At 42.7% G+C, this 20,477-nt stretch overlaps 1 protein-coding gene across 1 annotated transcript; it reads left to right on the top strand.

Moving 5' to 3' along the window:
* The first annotated feature begins 15,790 nt into the window (after positions 1-15,790).
* Positions 15,791-17,439, top strand: her5 (hairy-related 5). The gene is made up of 3 exons (XM_062477075.1): positions 15,791-15,881; positions 16,086-16,181; positions 16,293-17,439. The coding sequence occupies exons 1-3, from the start codon at positions 15,849-15,851 to the stop codon at positions 16,824-16,826; spliced, it is 663 nt and encodes a 220-aa protein (XP_062333059.1). The 5' UTR covers positions 15,791-15,848; the 3' UTR covers positions 16,827-17,439.
* Positions 17,440-20,477: the final 3,038 nt, after the last annotated feature.

Raw genomic sequence — 20,477 nt, 5'->3', positions numbered from 1 at the left:
TCCTTGAGGGAGTTTCCCCTGCAAAAATAGATGACCTCATGTATATGTTAAGCTCAGCTTCCACTTAATGAAATGTATGTATGTCTTGATAGCGTACATCATAGGCAGAAGATTAAATATATCATGGCTTGAGCTTAAGAAAATAGCCTTTGCTCTGTGTATGGTCCAGCGAGAACAATTAGCAAAGAAGCCCTGAAATGTAGGTGGACTGTACTCTCGCTACCCTCACTGCTGTTGAAAGTGGAAATGTGCTTTGTTGCTCTTAAGTCAGGCAGAAAATTGCTAACCCATTTGTCATTGTGTGCCAAGATGCAGAGGTCAGTCAATGGATTCCTTCATGACAAGCTTACGGAATCGCATGTTTTTCCACGGCCTCACCCCTTCACACCTGCAGCGCCAGGTAAAATAACAAGACGGGGGGAGACGGAAGAGAAAAGAGAGCTTAGAGCAGGAGAGACTTTAAGACAGGGGGAGAGAAAAACGATAGGTGAGAAGAATTTACTGTGAAACCCTGCACGTCCGATGGCTATTTCAATTCATTTGAACTCAGAATACACTTTGCCCACAGTGGCAGAAGAAATGCTTGCTTTTGGCCAGTTTCCAAAACAATAGAATTCCATTACTGATTAATTGTGTGCCATTGACCACAAAACATTCTTATGTGCTCAGAAATGTGTTGTTTATTATTCTCTACGTTAAAACAGCAATTGAACTACAATCACACACACAACCGTTGCTGTTTTTCAGAGCATGATTGACTAGGTAATCCTTCAGGGAGGTTTTCCACCTTCAGAGGTGATTTCTGTTGCTTCTGGCTCATGGGAGACATCAAAGACAAGGATTCTGTGGAGCATTTGTTTTGGAATCTTTCACGCACTGTGATAATGTAACTGAATAAGTATGACACCAAACAAACAGCTGTCACAGTGAGGTAGGCAGCCATGTCTGCAAGGCATTATGGGAATCAATAAAAAAGACAACCAATAAAGACAAATTGATTTAACTGTTTTCTTACCTACCGTTTATATATTTTTTCCTAAACTAGTATTGATTGAATTGGACTGGGAATGAGCAGCTGTCTCCTCTAAGCTCAGACCACACCGGAGTCATACATTGACAAAGTGTTGTGTACATGTAAACAATCTCCTCCTACCCATGGCATTAACCCTGTTGAATAATCAGATCTGTTTACAAAAGAACTCTGTATAGATACAATATCAAACAGGCGATGTTTACTTGGCATTGAGCAAATGAGCGAGGAAAACTCTCCTCCATTGTGTTGTGGTATAAAGCACTGAGGTGAACATGAACAAGCCCAAGCGAGTCACAGAACAACCAGGGACCCAAGTGAGCTGCCTGGTTTCTGGATGGTTTGGGTAACCGCATCCTATACAGATGGAAACCACTTCAAAGATATCAATATGGAATCAATAGCGCAGTCAAACAGAGCCAAAGAACACGCAACATCCGTGCCCTAATTATGTCATTGTAGATTGTTTGCAAGCATGACTGCGGAGTCGTAAATGTTGCTTTTAAAAAGCTGCTCCATAAAAGAACTGTTTACTGAGGCTGCATAGCAACTGAACAGCCTGCAACACCACTCTTACTGAAAATAACACACACACGTACCCCCCTCCCACCAAAGCCATTCCCAGTTGTTGCATTGTACAAATGACGGGGTGAACATTTGTGAATGAAAGTGAAGAAATAGCTCCTCCTTCCACTTCCCTAACCTGCAGGTCCCAGAGAGTGGCTTTCATATAAAGAAGTGCATGTGATTCACTTTGCTGGCTCAGGCTGCTTCTGCTGATGAGTGGGAGGGAGGTGAGGGGCACCAGTGTATGTTGTGGAGAGAGGGGAGGGGGGGGGACTTCAAACAAGAGTTGCAGCACAGTTTGGATCCTCCTCCGCAGTAATAACCTAGAGTGCTTCAGGAGGAAGGAAAGCCCCTGGCCCGGACGGGGAACATCACTCCACAAGAAAGAAAAGGACTCGCTGCACTTTTTAAAACAACCAGCCAGCCATAAGACCCCACCTTCAGATAAGAGGCCAGAGGGTTTATTAGTACCTTAGGTTTAAAACGGTCAACAAAACCAAGAGCGTGTCACGCTAGACAGCATTAAAAGAGCTGCTGAACCCACCCTCCCCAGTTCGCTTCCAAACCTGCTCAGTACACTCTGTGAATCCAAGCCTGCATGACAACCAATGTTGAAATAAACAGACACAACTTCCCCACCTAACTAATCCTCAGCTAAGATCACTGCCTGGGGGGAGTACGAGTGATACGCTGTGATCTGTTAGCTTTAACACGTTCAACTGTGATGCACTTGAAATGGCAAGATATCAAGTGTAGACCAACAACTTCACTTATAATAGAGTATCACTTATGGCACTGTTGCTCTGCCAAATATGACATTTTTGTAAACAGATTGACGCTGTGTCTGGTTATTCACAGGGGATGAGAGAATAAGGCCATTCTTTCAGGTCCATTATACAGGATTTAGATGTGATCTGTGGTTGTGACTGCTGGCAGATTATGGTGAAACGTTGGCTCTTTCTCAGCTCTTAGATTGTACTATTTGAGAGTGAACGTGAAGCCAAAAAAGAAATAACAAGATACTGTTGAAGTTGCATCACAACTTTAGTTGGAAAGCGTCTGTCCCAGTCTCTTCACTGACAAGGGTCATTAGGTTGCAGCATATCAGTAGCAACATTGGAGAAGGACCAGAAGGACTGCTTGGTGGTTTCCCCGACTTATCACAGAAGACAAATAGAGGTTAATCAGAAAAGCCAGAAGCGGGCCCTTACTTTGCCAAAGCCTCCATTCTCTCATATCAAAGGCAAGGGGGACCACCAGGACAAGATGCTCCAGAGGGCGATAAGATGGGAACAAGCTGACAGTCAATGTGGAGGAGAGTGAAGGAAGAGCTGTGAACAGGCCATGCAAGCGTCAAGACTGAGCTCCTCTCTCCCTCTTTCTTTCTTTCTCTGTCTCTCTCTCTCTCTCATTATTGTCAGCAGTGTCAACAGTGATAGATGCTCATTTCAATGACATTATCTGGTTCTCAATGGGAAATCCCAGAAAATCAAAGGCCATGGCATTTAGTTAAGTTACCTTCAGTCTTTTAATACCCTTTCAGCTGAAGGGATTGATCAAACAGTGTGAGCAAATGAGACATGCATGCATCAGCATCAGCGGTTGGTTTAAGTTGATCTCTTAATAATGCTTGTGTGCATCCATATCTCACCGGCCACTGGATCTCTGGGAGAGAAACAGAGCACTGATTGAACTTACCAACTGGATAGATCACATTAAAGGCTTTCTAGAGTTACCCATAGTTTTGGGTTCTCAAAGATTTTCACCAGCTTGAATGGATACAAATCATACATAAATATATCATAGCCAATGGAAATATTATATTATTTTGGTGTAACTCAATTTGAGAGTGTAGATAAAGTATGTGTTGTTTGGTAAAGCAGGTTTTGTTGTGAAAGGCTTTGTGACATCAAGGGTGGTTGTGGTTTCTGCACACATCATTTTCCATGTTAGGTTGACAGTTGCTTGACCAACCCTGAGCAGGTGCATTTTTATTGGTCCTATTCGTATCTGTGAGGCAAACTAGAGGCAGCTACTGCAGGTCATCCTCCTGCAGCTGGGAAATTACAAACACATTTCTACATGGACAGAGCAGCGTTTGATTGGAGAAAAAAGAAAGAATTGTGTTCATATTTCCAAAATTGGATCAAAAGGTGAGATCATTATCAAATATTGTCCAAAACACCAAAGAGCTGCTGTTTTACAGACCTTTTATTACATATCTAACAAATACAGAAGAGTTGACAGCTAATTCAAGCTTTCCTTCCCTATTTATATGTATTCGGTTGAGAAATAGTGGTAAATGTTTGATGTCACCATGTTCAAGAAAATATATAGTAGGACTTAAAGGACTGCCAACTTATTTAACTGGTTGAGTTATAGAGTTTGGTTGATGTGGCTAAGGGATTCCTTGAAGGCTAACACCCCCCACTCTTCTCGATAGAGATACTCCTGTACTTGCTTGGGCAGATCAAAGCTGATCTCAGAGCACATTAGGAAAATACAAGGACTCATTTTGAGTGCTCAAAGTGCCACGGAGATGCTTAGCTATGCATTCCCCCTGTCAAAGACGAACAAAGACATTCTCTCCCGAAGGAGAGAGGCGTGTGATTCCCCCAGCATGCCTCACCTGTGGTGACCAATCACAATAGTAGACACAATCCCGCACCCTGAGGGAGAGAGAGGCGAGGGTTTATGTTGTCACTGCGGGAGGTTTGACGATCTTCTGTTGTACAGCTCAGAGCTGATGTTTATTTTCACAGGGACCACCTCATTCCTTTAGGTTGACCTATGAAGGTGTGACACTGTGATCACAACATACATAGATACATTCACAAGGTACACAGTAAGCTGCAGACTTTACACACTTGTTTCTATATTTCTGTGTCAACATATAAGATGTCACCTTTTCAGTCCGAATGCCTTGAGTCTGCCTTTTCACTGGCAGATACATACTGCTACAACAAGCTACTTATTTCAGCATTTCTTGAAGGTCACTACTGATCATTTACCAATTTAACAAATGTGATAATCACCTGTATGAGTCTGATTTGAAGCTGAAAGGAAAAGGCGGTGAATAGCCACTGTGAGAGGGCCTTGCAGACAGGAAACCGAGTTGTGCTTGGCTCCTTGAGAAAGTGAGTGGTTGCTAGCCATGCTGAAGAGGACATATTGTATTCCATTATCCGCTATGGTTCGTGCACCCAAGACCGGAACAATGTCAGACTCATGGAGCCAGACAAAAGATTCCTTTATTGAAGGGGACCTCTAAGGGAAATGACAGCCGCGATATTGGCCTCCACGCATGCGGATAGGTAACATGCTAGGCGGGAGGAAAGAGGTCTTTCAGCCTGATGGGGACGTCAGATGCTGCTATTCTGGACAGATCTTGTGAGATTAGTCTACTTTAGAGATCTGCTCCACAAGGAGCAAGGTTCCAGAGCATTCTGACTGTTGAGCTGGCAGCAGAGCAGTGAGGGTGAAGAAATGTATCACGGCAAGCACTGGGTGTCTAGGTCATATGTGTCAGTCATGGTTTCTGACACAACACTAGATCAATTGGGACACTTTGAATTATGGCAGCCAAGAGCTACACAGACGTTGTAATGATGAGATTGTAATGGGGAGTGTCAGCATCGGCACATATTCATACAGGAAAAGAACCCCATGCGACTTGTACTACTAATGAAGAAAATTACACTTTGTGACATTTAGCACCACATCCTGGATAGCCCCTGGCCAGAAAACTCCCAGCAATCCTCAATTCAAATTCCCTACGAGGATTGACAATAGTGAGCTATGCAGGCTGAAACATATTTGATACAGGTCCATTCTCTCTTATAGCCGCTGCCAAGTTTTTGCCCTGTGTTGCCATATTGTGGTGCAGCAAAGAAGAGGATGAAAAGATAACGGAGGGGGGAGAAAAGAAAAGCCGATGACAGGAGGCTTTCATGTGCCTTATCAGGACACGTTATCAAGCCCATCGAGATGGGCCAGACAAAGTACCACCAGGTCCCCTAGCTCAGACCTGAGCTCCATCTGCCCCAGCGACGCAAGGTGAGCCCATATCACCGTGCCTCCAGTCCTCAGGAGAGATCAGAGCTTGGTGGTCCACTCATCGACCCCACAGGGAAAAAAGAGAGACTGAATGGCAGGAGACGGGTCCTGCCTTCATCGAGAGGAGATATCAGTGTTTGTAGATGGGCTGACAACTACGGAGGGATGAAAGGAAAAGAGAAAGAGACCCTCCGAAATGAACGTGCCGTCTCACGCGACACTTCATGTGAGACTTTGTGTGCGTCTGGTGCGTGTCTGTATGTGTGCGTCTGGTGCATGTCTGTATGTGTGCGTCTGGTGCGTGTCTGTATGTGTGCGTCTGGTGCGTGTCTGTATGTGTGCGTCTGGTGCGTGTCTGTATGTGTGCGTCTGGTGCGTGTCTGTATGTGTGCGTCTGGTGCGTGTCTGTATGTGTGCGTCTGGTGCGTGTCTGTATGTGTGCGTCTGGTGCGTGTCTGTATGTGTGCGCGCACATGCGTGTGTTTATTTTGCGTGCAGTGGTATTAAGCAGCGACTTATACAGTAAACCCAATCCAAATCACAGCTCTCATAGGCATTCCCTTAACTTTACGTCATTAGCTTAATCTGCATTTTAAATGCCACACGTCACTCCAGCCTGGCATAAGGAATCCACAGGGTCAGGGTTGGTGAAACCAAATAAATTTGCCTGCCTGCCTGCCTCTCAGACTGTTATTGATCTAGCCTAACCATCAGTAGATGCAGATCATAAACAAAGACATGAAGGGAAGGTGAATGAGTGCAGATGGATTAAGAAGGGATATCAACAAAAGCAGGGTGATTATGATTGGCGGGAGGGAGACATGGAGGGAGAGGAAGAGAGTAGGACAGTCCTACCATTGCTCTGTGGTAGGTTAGCATCAGAGACGGCATCTTTACTGCTGTATAGATGCAGTTTTAAATAGTAGATTAAAATACATGATATATTTAACTGTAATTAACTGTACAGCAGAAACTTTTGAGTATTCATGGGCAAATGACAAAATATCAATTTGCTCTTCATAATTAAATATGATTAAAACAACATGCTGAAAGTTGCAGACACAGTATTTGGCGCAGGGCCAGTGTGTAATTTCCTGCTTGACTGTAACTCCAGTTCACTGCTTGTTCCTGCATGGAGGTGCTTGTCCTGCAGTGGGAAACCCCGGTTCAGACTCTGCTTTGCTTCAACCAAACCTACCAGGTGTCAACTTGTGACTCTGCAATAAAATAGTGCATTTTTTCCACACTGGTAATGCAATGTAGAGGTCTATAACTGATTTGGTATGTATCAGTTATAATTACTCAATTACTCATGGTTGAAGACCTGCTCTGTAGATAATTGTCTTGACATCTATATGGTGTATTGTATCTTTGAAATCGAAATACTTTGGTTAAACTATACAAAACTTATGCTCAATATAGACAGCATTTAAAATGTTGGATATAGATGCTGAAGTCCAGAGCATATGTGGAATTCTGACTTCTGGCCGAGCAAAGATAAGGATTAGACCATTCTGTTCATCAGAGCATGGGGCCCCTCAAGGGCCAAAAGAATCTGTGTGTCCACACACACTTTCCCCTGCACTCTGACATTTTCTCAGAGGTATGAGGTTACACTGCACAAGAAAGACAGTCTGCATCACCTAACTGCTCGCTGTCACGGTGATCAAAAACACCTTTTTACTTTCGCCAAGAGTTATCCCCCAAAATACGACAAGCCCTAAAATAAACTTCCAATTACTTTCACTAAACTAAAAATATTGTATTTTTAGACACCCATAATGAATCAATCGCTATTTTTAAATGTTAACCACTGCTCAGTGGGTTGACCCCTGACCTGCTAAGTTCTTCCTCATTTTTTGAAAAGAAAAGGGGAGTGCTAAGTGTGCTGAAGTACATCCCTGGGCTTACAAGCGTTCTGGGTAGAAGTCGTAACCCGTGGTCGCTGCAGGCTAGCTGGGTCAGAGCCCACCCACCGGGGGAGGGGGGAAGAAAGGGGGGGGTGCACAGAGTCAGCAAGGTCCTGAACAATACAATCTCCCAGACAACAGGTAGACAGTCATGCAAACCATGCCAGACCATGGAAGACTTGAAGGCTAATTTCAAGGTAGCTATCTGTGAGATTAGGATAATTTTCCTTTGTATTTGGTAATGGTGAAACAGAGCTTAGCAATGGCAACATCTACAGTCTAAAGTAACACGTTTCCAAATTAATCATCATGACGATGAGTGGATCTCTTACAACTCCAGAGCAAATTACAAACAGGACGGCAACTGCAAACTTGCTGGCATCCAGACAGCTTTCAGCGCACTCCACAACCTGTGGATAAAGGTTGTGGGAACTCTGAGAAGGCAGCCATTGTTCTTCATCTCCTGTGAAGAAAAAAAGCTTCAAAATTGTAATATGGAGAGGAAGAGAGACTAACCATTGGAACCCATGCGATAGCCAGACCCTGAAAGAAGAGAGCACTGATGCATGAGTGAAAAGCGCCTTATGTTGAGCATAATTGTCCTGCCCTGAAAAACAAGCCAGTGATGTCTGATTTGATTCCCTCCTGTTTGGCTCAAGTTACTTCCTGTCTGCCGTAGAGATGCTGCCTTGACAATGAGGCTTCTGGGTAGGTCCCTAGACAAATGCTTTAATTCTCCTCTAGACCAACATGGCTGAGTTTGAAGGCAAATCCTTGCTCAGCGCATCCTATGGTTGATTGACCTTATTTTGAATACCATTAAGTCATTTGTAAAACGAACCCATGACGATTACAACCAATCTAATAAAAACACCACCTTTTAGTACATTCCAGATTATTCCTTTCTTAAAAAATATTCCTGTAATACATTTGAGACTTCAATCCCAGCTAATATTGTGCCACACAAAAAAAGAGTTTGTGTGGCACAGTTTCTAGTTTCAAAGTAAAACAGTCACCAGTGGACACTTGACACAGGCTGTGTCTGGGGAGGGAGTCAAAAGCATCACCAGTGGTTGCCCCTGGTCGCCCCTGTGGTGACTGGTCGGCAGTGGCCCTTCTCCGGGGGATGTCACTGCTGCCCTGGAAGCGTGTCCAGCTGCCCCGTCAGTCTGTCAGCAGGGCTGTCTCCCTCAGCCCCAGATTAAACCAACCCAAAGGGGCCGCCAGGAAAAGTGGCTCGCCCCATCTCTCAGGACTTATGTCAAAAATGTTTCAGTCTGCAGGTAATTTGCTACAGTCAGGGATCCTTTTGCTATTCACTTCAAAGACCCTCGCGAGGAGGAGGGGGGGGGGAGAGAAAGCCCAATGAAAGAGAGGAAAAATGGTATTTAGCTGTGGGTAGGGACAGATCTACATTCTTGAGGATTGACATGTGATCAGAGAGAGGTGTCTTCCATCCAGAGCTTGAATGCTGAGTCCAACTGTCCATGTCAGGAGCTGGCCACATGTGATGATCAGTCATACAACACCAGGCACCACAGGAACCAATTCTAACAGGTACCTCCTGCCATCAGACACATATCTCCCACTGTAAAATCAGAAAGTCCTTATGTCTGAGGCAGTACAATTCCCAAACATGAGTATTTTTTCACGCTGTGTATCTGTGTGTCTGTCTACCTTTTGGGTATGTGCACATTAATAAATTTTTGAATTACTTAAACTGGAAAATGATAAATTATGTTGATACAATTTCTTATCTCAGTCATGCTGTACGCATACATCTTTTCTCCTGTCTGTTTTGCAAGTTAGCCCGGAGCTACAATCCGTGATCTGAAGCTAGGCAAACAAACTAATCAGACTGCATGTGCCAACTCTTTCATTTCATCCAAGACTATTTCACAATTACACTCCATCAGATTGTTTATCATAACGATGCCATGAGAAGTCCGCTCTTTTCCATCCCATAGATAATCCCTGTGGTCTTGCCCTTAAACACAAACTGCACTAGCACCCACTGGAATGAGGAACAGAAAAAGGAAATGTCAGCTCATTGAAATCCAGCCTTGGTAACGTAATGAGGAAACGGGAATCATTAATGTGTGTCTACGGAGAACTGGTTTTCATAACCACAGACATTGAAGTTGACTAAATCCGTGGTATTCAATGCCCCATGGATCCTCAGGAGAGGACACGCCCAGCCCTGCAAGCCTTCATGTGGTTAGAACGTCACCTCCAGTGTGAGAAGAAGGGGTTTGACACTTTTGGGGATGGTGAATGTAGACACCTGTGCTGTGGAGTTGCTGAGCCACAGACCAGACACTAATTGGTTCAGCATTTAAGACAATAAACAGTGTGTGTGTGTATGTGTGTGTCTGTCTGGCTGGCTGGCTGTATATTGGGTCTGTCTATGTGTGTTTGCCTCTGTGTGTGTGTGTGTGTGTGTGTGTGTGTGTGTGTGTGTGTGTGTGTGTGTGTGTGTGTGTGTGTGTGTGTGTGTGTTGTGTGTGTGTGTGTGTGTGTGTGTGTGTGTGTGTGTGTGTGTGTGTGTGTGTGTGTGTGCGTGTGTGTGTGTGTGTGTGCTTGCCTGTGTGCAGAGTTGTGCGCACATGTAATCAAAGCCCTTGACATCTGCCCTACCCTGACTTCGCACTGCAGAAAAGTGCCAGCACAAATGTAGGATCCATACTGTGTGTCTGCACCTGATAAAGCATGACCAAAACATGACATCTCCACACAAGATCTTCCTGTGTGTGTTCCCCCCCTCCTGCACGTTCTGGGCCAAATCAGGAATGCATAGGGCGCAGTCATGGTGAACAAAACGATGATTACAGAGGGTAACAGGATCAGCCCTAATCAGCACCACCCCACCCCCACTCCTCCCCCTCCTCCCCACCCCAAGCAAATGCCTGAGGGATTTCGACCATTGTCAGGTCATTCCATGAGGTGATCTTTTTCCCTTTTAATTATGAGCAAATGCCGCTACATGTCCTGTGTACAGCCTGTGTGTGCCCCACTCTCTTCTCTTATGGTTCCACTTTCAGAGGGATCAAAACGTGGAGAAAGATAGTGTGGAGAATCTAACTCCCCTGTTACGCCTGCCCTCTCATTTTTCTGACAATGAACAATGGCCACCTTATAGCTAATGGCACTGGTACAGAGAAACCTTCTTCAATGTGAAGAGGAGGAGGAGGAGGAGAGAGCGAGTGAGGGATGGAAGGAGGGAACAGGCAAAAAAAATAACCATTATCCAAAGACATGTTCTATCATGTCACAAATTCTGTTTTTCTCCAGCCCAATCCTTCAGTACCCTGCACAGATAATATTCAGGTATTGAAATAGAGATTAGAACAGCAGATAAAGAATGAGCTGAGCAGTTATCTGAGGCTGGGAGACAGAAAATGAACAAGAGAGGGAGACAGAGGCAGGGGGAGAGAGAGAGAGAGAGAGAGAGAGAGAGAGAGAGAGAGAGAGAGAGAGAGAGAGAGAGAGAGAGAGAGAGAGAGAGTCTTGAGTCTTGATTTAGGAGTTTTACATCTTATCAATGGCCTGCTGTAATAGCCAGAAACAATGAGTTGCTCCATTTAACGTGACTAACAGTGCTTCTTATTATCCTGATATATTGTAAGAGGGACAGCTAGAGATGGAGAGAACCCACTACCAGCAGCATGCTGATGATGCCCTCTTCTGGCAAATAGTTGAAGAACTGCAACCTCCACATTGGGAAAGACTGTGGTCTTGAAATTAATGTTGTTCCAACTAGTAGAAGTATAGTGAAAAAATACTGTTCCTGATTATCTCAATATCAATAAAGAGAACACCAACATTATTTATCACCACAAATATACAAATACAGACAAACAGCCATATTGATTTTATACAGACAAGATTTATTTTATTACATATTGAATTTACAAGACAAATCATTTATAGATCTATGTATTGGTATATACATTACACGACAGTATAAACAAATAGGGACATCACATGTCTGCTAGGCAATTAATCTCCACTAGGGGCCACTCTCCTCCAGTGAATAAGCAGCAAGCCTTTTGACTTAGTTTGGAACCTTGGTTCAGATTGATTATGGCATTGTCCTTTTGGCAGACCAACAATTTGCTTCAAAACCAGGGTCTCCACATGAGCTGAGTAAAGTTGTTGAGCAACTCTTGCCTGGATGGAGAGGACCTTTGAGAGGTGAGGAGGGGGAGGTGGAGGTTAGGAGGGCTCAGGAGAGGCAGTGTGGGTGAAGGATGCAAAAGTGCAGCCAAGGAGCAAGAGCACAACAGGGTGGAGGAGAAGGGTGACAGGCAGGGGAGAGGGGGGGGGGAGTGGCAGGAAAGCGAGGGAACTGAAGAAGTATTGAAGGCTGAAGAAGAGCAGGCAAGGCATGGAGAAAGGGGTGGGGAGAGGTAGTCAGGTGATGATGGGTAATTGTGGCGACCAGGTTGAGAGAAAGAATGATAAGGGGGCAGGGTTGATTTCCCAGCTTCATGTTTTGAAAGGCCAACCATTTCCTTTATTGGCTGTGTGTCTGGCTTCCCATTTAGTCGTGGGTGGTGGAAGTCTGTGTTTTCAGAAAACTGTGGACTGAAAGTGTTTGAATACTGTTTGTCCATGCAGCTAGTTTGCCCCTGAAGGACACCGTCTCTCTCTGTAGGGGTGGCTCTCCTCATAAAACCAACCAGCTGGGTGAAACACTGCTGGAAGCCTGCAGAGTAGAGGATGGGAAGGACAGAGGGTCTGGGGTCTGAGTACTGAAGAGGGCCTGCCTGGCTGACATCATACGGAGGCTGAATGTGTGACACTGCGGGAGGGAGGGAGGGAGGTAGGGAGAGAGAGAGAGAGAGAGAGAGAGAGAGAGAGAGAGAGAGAGAGAGAGAGAGAGAGAGAGAGAGAGAGAGAGAGAGAGAGAGAGAGAGAGAGAGAGAGAGAGAGAGAGAGAGAGAGAGAGAGAGAGAGAGAGAGATTTTTGGTACATGAGAAAGTAAAACCTGATCAAATTATAAGACTACTATACCCTCTAGGTATGCTACATGGTGTTGTCATAGCATCACAGCGGAAGAGGTTGAGGGATCTCACTTTTTCTTAATTCCCTCTTTGTCTTCTTTTGTAAATACTCCACAGTCAAATCCAAAATATCTGCTTTCTCGAGTTTGGTGTTTTGCAACCGCTGTGTGATAAAGAAGAAGAAAGCAAATTGAGCAGGTTTAATCTAAAACAGTTATCCACCGTTATTACCACAGATAAACACATACAAATACTCACAACATCAGACGTGTGATTTAGCAAAGAAAATCTCAGATTGGATAAACTTCGATTAATTCGGTCACGTCTTTTCTTTTCAACCACTGGTTTTAATAACTGCAGAACAGGAAGGAAAATATATATTTTAATTGATTATAAAAACCGTGTTGATCACATAGGCCTACTGAATTCATCCCAAATTGTGTGCATTATAATACGCTGTGTAGGCTAAACATATTTATATTCTACAAGTGCATAGATAACAACGAATCGCTCTATCCTTACCCTTTTGAAACCCTTGATGTTATTCGTGTTTGAAGTTTGTACACATTTTCTCATCTTGACGTAGATTTCCAAATAACATAAAGTTGGTCAATTCTCATTGGGATCGAAGTTCTTCGTGAGAAGTGGAGGGTGCTGCTGTAGCCCTTATATAGGCTGGAACACACCGATTAGAGGAGAGATGGAGGTGACAGTGACGTCTGCCTTTAGTGCTGCAGAAATGTATCGACTAACTTTTTACAATTAAGTTGGGTGTGTAGATTGTCATTGTGTATTTGTTTATTTGTGTTTACAAGTGCCTTTTATTTTAAAATAAGAGGAGTAATTTCTAAAGTTATTTAGTCCGAAAATACTTAAATAATGTGACTAAATGAATACATTTTATTTGAGTCCTGCATTTAATTGATATAAACGATTACATTAATAGCCTAACACACACTTCTGTATGTCTTAGAAATAAAGCACAATCGAATGTGTAACACAGGGGAAAAATGTTCTTAATATTTCATTATTCTTCATTCATATTTCCTCTCCTATGGAACGAATTGGTGATTACAGGCTTTCCAAATGTTAGTTTGGCTTCACACAAATCTCACAAATTGACACCAAAGAACTGAGTCTTAGGGGAAAAAATTCTCATGGGAAAACAGATGAAGTGACAAACCACTACTTTTGTGACGTGTGAGACACTTTGCATTGAGTATTGAAAAAGGCCAAACGATAACTCCCACACATTTCGTTACAACCGAATAATTAAAATCATGTAGCCTAGGCCTACTCCGATTGATTTACCGATCATATATTAGGCAGTATGTTTATAAGATAGGCTACACTTATAGGCTACCTGTGTAGCCTATAAGTTAGACTACACAATCAAAATTGGGTACATGACATTTTGAAAGTAAAAGGAAACTGCTGCACAGTGAAAAAGTCTAATTTGGGGAGGACGTGGGTCTCTTTAGTGCATGCATGGGTCTAATGGGGTGTTAAGATAACACGTTCGCGCGTGCTAAGCGTGCACCTCTACAGTTTGAAGAAAACGGGATGTTTTAAGTTTCAGTTCCTTATAGGTTATCGCGCTTTACGTGAACGACACACATATTCGATTATAAATGTAAGATGGGGATCAGGTCAAATTGATCTATAAGATTCAAACACGTAGTACACATTTCTGTGTAAAAAGTGAAGTAATTCTTGATTTAATTTCGTGTAGCCTAACCGTATTACTATTGTGGGTAGTATTTGCAAAAGCCTAAGATTGGAATTGTAAGTTTACGTTCCCGCCCCACAAATGAGTCCCATTGATATACATAAAGCGCATGCCTGCGCCATGAATGAAGGCAATTAGTGGCATCTGGCTTTGGCCACTCAGACCCCTGGGTAAATCCCATCCAATAAAGAAACCCACCATGCGCGTAAGGATTAGGGGATCCAAAGGTGATGTTTGTGCACCAGAGATAACAACATCAAAACTCTGTGTTCCCTTAAAGATAATCGTTTCATGTCGGCCTATGTGTTGCAAAAGACCATTAAGCACAAACGATTAATTCATAAAAATATATATTTAGATTGTATGGACTGCCACAATTTTACTTTGTTCTTAAACACACAAACGGCCACACGTGCGCACGCACAGGTGAACGAATCTCTTATCCTATTCAGTCACTAGTATGAATTAAAAACTAAAATACCTGCGTATTTTTATTCCACATGAGTTCAGATGCGCGCTGTGCGTTTTCATCCCTGATTCCTTGGAGCGTTCATCAGTGACTTATCCGGCTGGTGGCAGGCCTCTCGTTTTTGTTAAACGTTACTATCATTGCTTCCTAAAGTCCGGCTCATCTCTACGGGATGTCCGTGATCCGATCATCCCAGTGTTATCTCCACATTGACTTTAGCCTATTAAGGGATCGAGTCATAAATTCATTGTTGGGAAAGCTATTGAGAAAAATGTCCTCAGGTACCTAATTCATGGCGTAATAGATAAAAAAAACAAGATTATGGAAAGAAAGACCAGTCATATTCATGTACCCCAAAACATATTTCCAAAGGGAAAACTATACGGGTTTACTGAAACGTTTTGTTCGACCAAAGGTGGGATTAATGTAAATGTTATAATGGATTTACTTTGGTATGCCAAGGTGAGAGACGAGTTGTGGAAACATGGGTTCACAGAGTTAATGTCAACACTGAATAATGTCTAAAAAATATAAAAAGCAGGCACACATCAAAACCTGTAGAACACATGTATACAATTATAGACAACTCGTGTGTGCAAAAGTATCTGACTAGACCTATAGTCTGTCTTGGTGTAAACACACATTACTCAATAAATTGCCTTTTTCCTATCGTCGACGTTTTGTTGAGTATGGGCCTGTCTCTTTGTTCTTGTCTATCGATTGTAAACGAGCTATTTCGACTCTACTGGATTCTGGATGGGACATTTGAGAAAGCCTGTGTAGTTTGCTCATCTGAGAAGTGCTCTCTAAGTGGACAATTACACCATCAGCTACGAAGATGTGCGCTGGATGGACATTCAGGGCCCCTGTGTGAAATTGTGCAATAATGCCTGTAGCCTACTGCATGTTTCTTGAATTAAGGCAATAGAGTATTTTCATTCGAGTCTACGTCACCTTGTAGGAGTGATCAAATGTAACCTCCCTGTTCTCCAAAAATTGACAAAGGGCGTGGTTAGTAAACTATTTAACTGCGACATGCGAAGAGTCTGATGATATAGGCTACATTTCGCAGCGAACGCGATGGAAACGGCTTTACCAAGATCAAAACGAAGGGTAAGAATAACAAAATAATAGCTAATTTTTAAGATACTTGGGTATCACTTGGTGAACATTTAGCCACATTTATAAGCTATAATATTTCCAAATTGGTGATTTAATGGCATCACCATAGTTGAAACAAATATGATGTGCAATGTGTCTGATTATGGTGGTGCTTTCAATAACTGGCAACATTTAAAAAATATTATTTCTACCAAGGTCCCCAAACCACTCATGGAGAAACGCCGGAGAGAACGTATCAACCACAGTTTGGAAACTTTACGCCGTTTGTTGTTGGAGAACACACGTAACGAGGTAGGTGTAAATTCACGCCTCCATTTTAATGTGCCATTTTTTAGCCTGTGTAGTTACGGCATGTCACTGAAATATATTTTTTAACATTGTGTATTTTATTGTTTTTTTTAGAGGCTAAACAACCCAAAGGTCGAAAAAGCAGAGATTCTGGAGAGTGTGGTTGAGTTTTTGAGGACTGAGCATGAGGGAGAACATTCGAATCCGCCCATGAAGAGGGCTCTCTCCACGGAGGGTGTAGGGGAGTCTTCATGCAAGCGCAGGAAGAACTACCAGGAGGGCATGAGGTCATGTCTCCTGAGAGTCAGCCACTTCATCAACACCAAGAGCCAGGAACTAGAAGAGACCACTGATACAGACACCTCTGTTTCTGAGTCAGTGGGTCTAGCAATTCCTCCAGCTCATATTCAGTTTTGCCAATCTGCTGCCATTTCTTCCAGCCAAGACCCTGATGTCAAAACCGGGCAGCATTTGTTCCAGCACCAGCCCTCTCCCCTCAGTCAGGTGTTTCAACACAGCCAAAACAAAGCCCCAGGTCTGTGCTGGCCCACCCAGAAGACTGGTCTTAGCCACAACCCCAGCAGCAGACAGAGTCCTACAGAACACACAGAGCTCAGTGACTCTGTGTGGAGGCCTTGGCCTCAGTAATGACATACAGCCTCTCTCAACCACCAGCTCAATTTGCGGTTGTTTGACACCAGAGAGAGAGTTTGAAATGGCTGACACATTTGCACTCTCATCAAGCCCAGAAGGAATGGGGAGTGGCTGATGGGTGACAAGTTGCAAATGGAGTGGAGGTGTAAATATTGGGACAACAGAGGTCCTGAGCATGGTAGTAGGTTAAAAACTATACCATATTTGTTGTACAGTATATTTTTGGCAATGCATTGATCCTGCTGTGACTTTGTATGGAAATAGACATATTTCCACTAAGTCTGTTTATGTCTGCTTTTTACACATTTGTCTACTTTTGAGGCAAAGGACCACTTTTTTGTACCTTGTTTTTAAATGGCTTGTGTGTGTCAGGGTGTGCTCCGATACTGTTAATGTTTTTTTTTTTAATCTCTTATATAACTGTTGTGCACACACCTGTTTCATTTGGGTTTTAATTTTTTTTTGGTGGAAAGACATTCTTATTTTGTATGATGGTGTGACATTGAGGATCCAGTGTTTTGTCAAAATGAAAAGTGTTTACATCCTGTTTATGTTAAACATGGTACATGGTCATCTTTATTTTTATATTAAAATGAACTGGACTTGGTATTTGAATGACTTCTGCTTTGTGTGAAATCTGATCTGTCTGCACCACTTCCTGAATCACTAGTGACGCCTTCTCTAAATTTAGCGTGAATGGCTTGTAGTTCAGAAAACACTTTTCAGTTTTCTGGAGAGCAAGGCAACAACTAGACAGTTACCACATACTCATACCTTGGATGGGAAGCCATAAGGTAACACTAGGGAAACACATTGACATGCAGATAGGAAAGACCTATACCAGTTCTGATAGGTACCGTCGTTTTTCATGTGCGATAGGACACATCAAGGATCATTCACAGCCTATCCATCACCAATGTCCATGCAGGGACACAATTTAAAGACTTTTAAAGTACCGACAGCTGCAGAGTTTTGCAAAAGTATTCACCCATTTCAAACAACTCATCCTCTTCAATCTTGCGGTTTAATTTCAAAATCAATCGATTGTTCTAATCTGTCTTCACACATGCCCATAAAGCAATTAAAATAGGTAGATTTCATGTTCCCATAGTTCTATTGTAACATTTGTCCGGAAGTGACCCACACAGCCCCTGAGTATCTCACATACAGAATAATGTGGTTCATCACTGAATTAAAATAAGGACACTTGAAATGCAAACATAGCTTGAGATAGTAAGATGCTGCTGGCAGCCTACACATTATATTTGTTTCCTCTTTGTATAACTACGACGAATAAAACTGATACTTTATAATGTGAAATGAAATTACTTACAATATGTTATGTCACATTGCAGGAAAATTATACTAAATGCCTGTTGCCAAACAATGTGATCTCCCTTGTGTCTATGGAAACATACATCAAAGGAGGGGTAGTCTAAAATGTAGCTGCTGTGTGCTCTGGTCGAAACTAGTCTTTGTCTGAAACTTTTCACCCAACGCATAAGTAGGCTAAACAGGTTCAAATCGAAATCAGATTAGGGATCCATTTGATGGGAATGTGTCTCAAAAGAGATTAGAGGGCATTATTGTATAATCCGTCACTAAAACTCTTTCGTAGTGAATAGATTAAATAGGGAGAGGGGGCACGTTTTATACTACAATTGTCTACCACGGAAGTGTCTACTTATGGGTGTCCAATTGGTCAAGGCGCACGACTGACAAAGTGTATCAAGGTTAACTTTATGCTGTTACCTTTTGGCTTTTGTTGGTTTTCTTTAAACAGTTTTGCCCTGATTTAAAAAAATATATATAAGAAATCACTTTCGCAAGTACCTATATCGTCATACTTTAGTTCTGGTCTAATGATAAATAGCAAATATTACAACAAAAGTTTGAAACTTCAGTTGGTTTGTTTGATAATAATGTTGGAAATGGCGAAATATAACGTTCCACCATGACCATTGTCCGCTTGTCGCGTGTTAGCGCATTCCAGGTGAGGTGTTTGCCACGAAGTCGAGTCGATGAGTGTTTCGGGGAATGGCTCGTGCGCTGAACACAGCTGTTTGACACCTTAGCAGACCCCTAAAGTGCGAGCCAATGGGCCTAAAGAATAAAGAACTATTTGCATCTTGCATTCTTTCGACTGCTGAACTGATGTCGGTAGACTGAAAATGTCAATTTCCTATATGGTAAACATATAGACTAAGCTATATAGGCCATATTATTTTTGTTTTATAAAACAATTAATATTTCTGTAGCCATTAGCATATGCTAAAAAGATGTAAAGTAGGTCTTATTGTAAGCCTTGGTTAAGAATAAAAAATACAACTGCCTTCATAGCCCAATCATCGTATACGAACCAAGACAAAAGAACGTCAAAGTCAGTGGAGGTGGAGCATAAGCGGGCGTGACCAGTACACCTATTGACCTCATGACCCGATGCTGTAGACGCTCACACAAATTACGATTCAACTGCAACTAGCCTACATTCGGTTAAAAAGCCTACCTGGAGTTGGAGAAAAATGAAACCGGTTGCAGACATTCGAAATGCCATTAAACATACAGCTAAGAAGGTAAGATCACAGTTCGAAGTCGTTTATGTGGTAGCATATTTCAAATAGCCTACCCCTAGGTTGGATTGCCGTTAGGCCTAGCCTGTATCTCACAATATTAACTCTAGCCCTATAATTCCTTGCAGAATCTTAAACCACAAATCGAGAGACATCGCAGAGAAAGAATGAACAGGAGTCTGGATAATCTGAGAACTATACTCATGCAGGAGCGACATCTTCCGGTAAATAGCCTACACTTTTTAGTATACCCAAATAATGGTTCCCCACGAAGTGTTTCAAAAAAATCTCATCAATTGCCATTCCCTGAAGTTATTTTTGTTCTTCAGGGATTATTAGGCAGCCGTCTGGAGAAAGCCGAGATTCTGGAGTACGCAGTCCAGTTTATTAAAATGAAAGTCAGTGAGAGAGCAGAGCGAGAGAGAGGACACTTCCATGGTGGTTTCTCCGCTTGTCTTCACAAGGCTGCTGAGTTCCTGCGTACGGAAAGTGAGCAGCCGATGGCAGACAAGACCACATCCCCAGCGCTCTCTCATCAGCTCTCCAGCTACACAGCCTCAGTCCCCAGCCTAAACTCACATGAACCTAGAGGGCCGTCGGTGCATCATTTCTGTGTTGCGCGTTGGGATGCACTCATTCCCCAGCACGGAGGACAGTTGACAGGACACAACAAGAGTCCACACCTACCAACTGTAGATCACCACCAGTCTTCTTCCTCCACACAAATCAACCCGATGTGGAGACCTTGGCCCTAACGAAACTATTTCTGTTAATATTGAGATAGGCATAAATATTGTAAATATACAGAGCACTTCATTTGAACGAATTAGCTATGATTTCAGATTCCGACTCATGTAAATTGTCTTGGTTTGTAATGAATAATATGACATTATACGCTTGATGATCAAAGAAAAACAAATAAATCTGTTTTATTTCTAAATTTGACATTTTCTTAATCCCTTGACAGTCTATAGGCCTATAGTTTTTCCTCGCTAGAATGAAATGCAATCCAAAAACAATGGTGTTTAATAAGAGGGATAAATAGTGCAAAAGACGTAAGATTTATTATCTTCAT

This window comes from Osmerus eperlanus, chromosome 13 (assembly GCF_963692335.1).
Source record: "Osmerus eperlanus chromosome 13, fOsmEpe2.1, whole genome shotgun sequence".
In the NCBI taxonomy this organism is placed as follows: Eukaryota; Metazoa; Chordata; class Actinopteri; order Osmeriformes; family Osmeridae; genus Osmerus; species Osmerus eperlanus.
The sequence above is the reverse complement of the archived record's forward strand: the minus strand, read 5'-3'. Positions and strand labels throughout refer to the sequence as shown.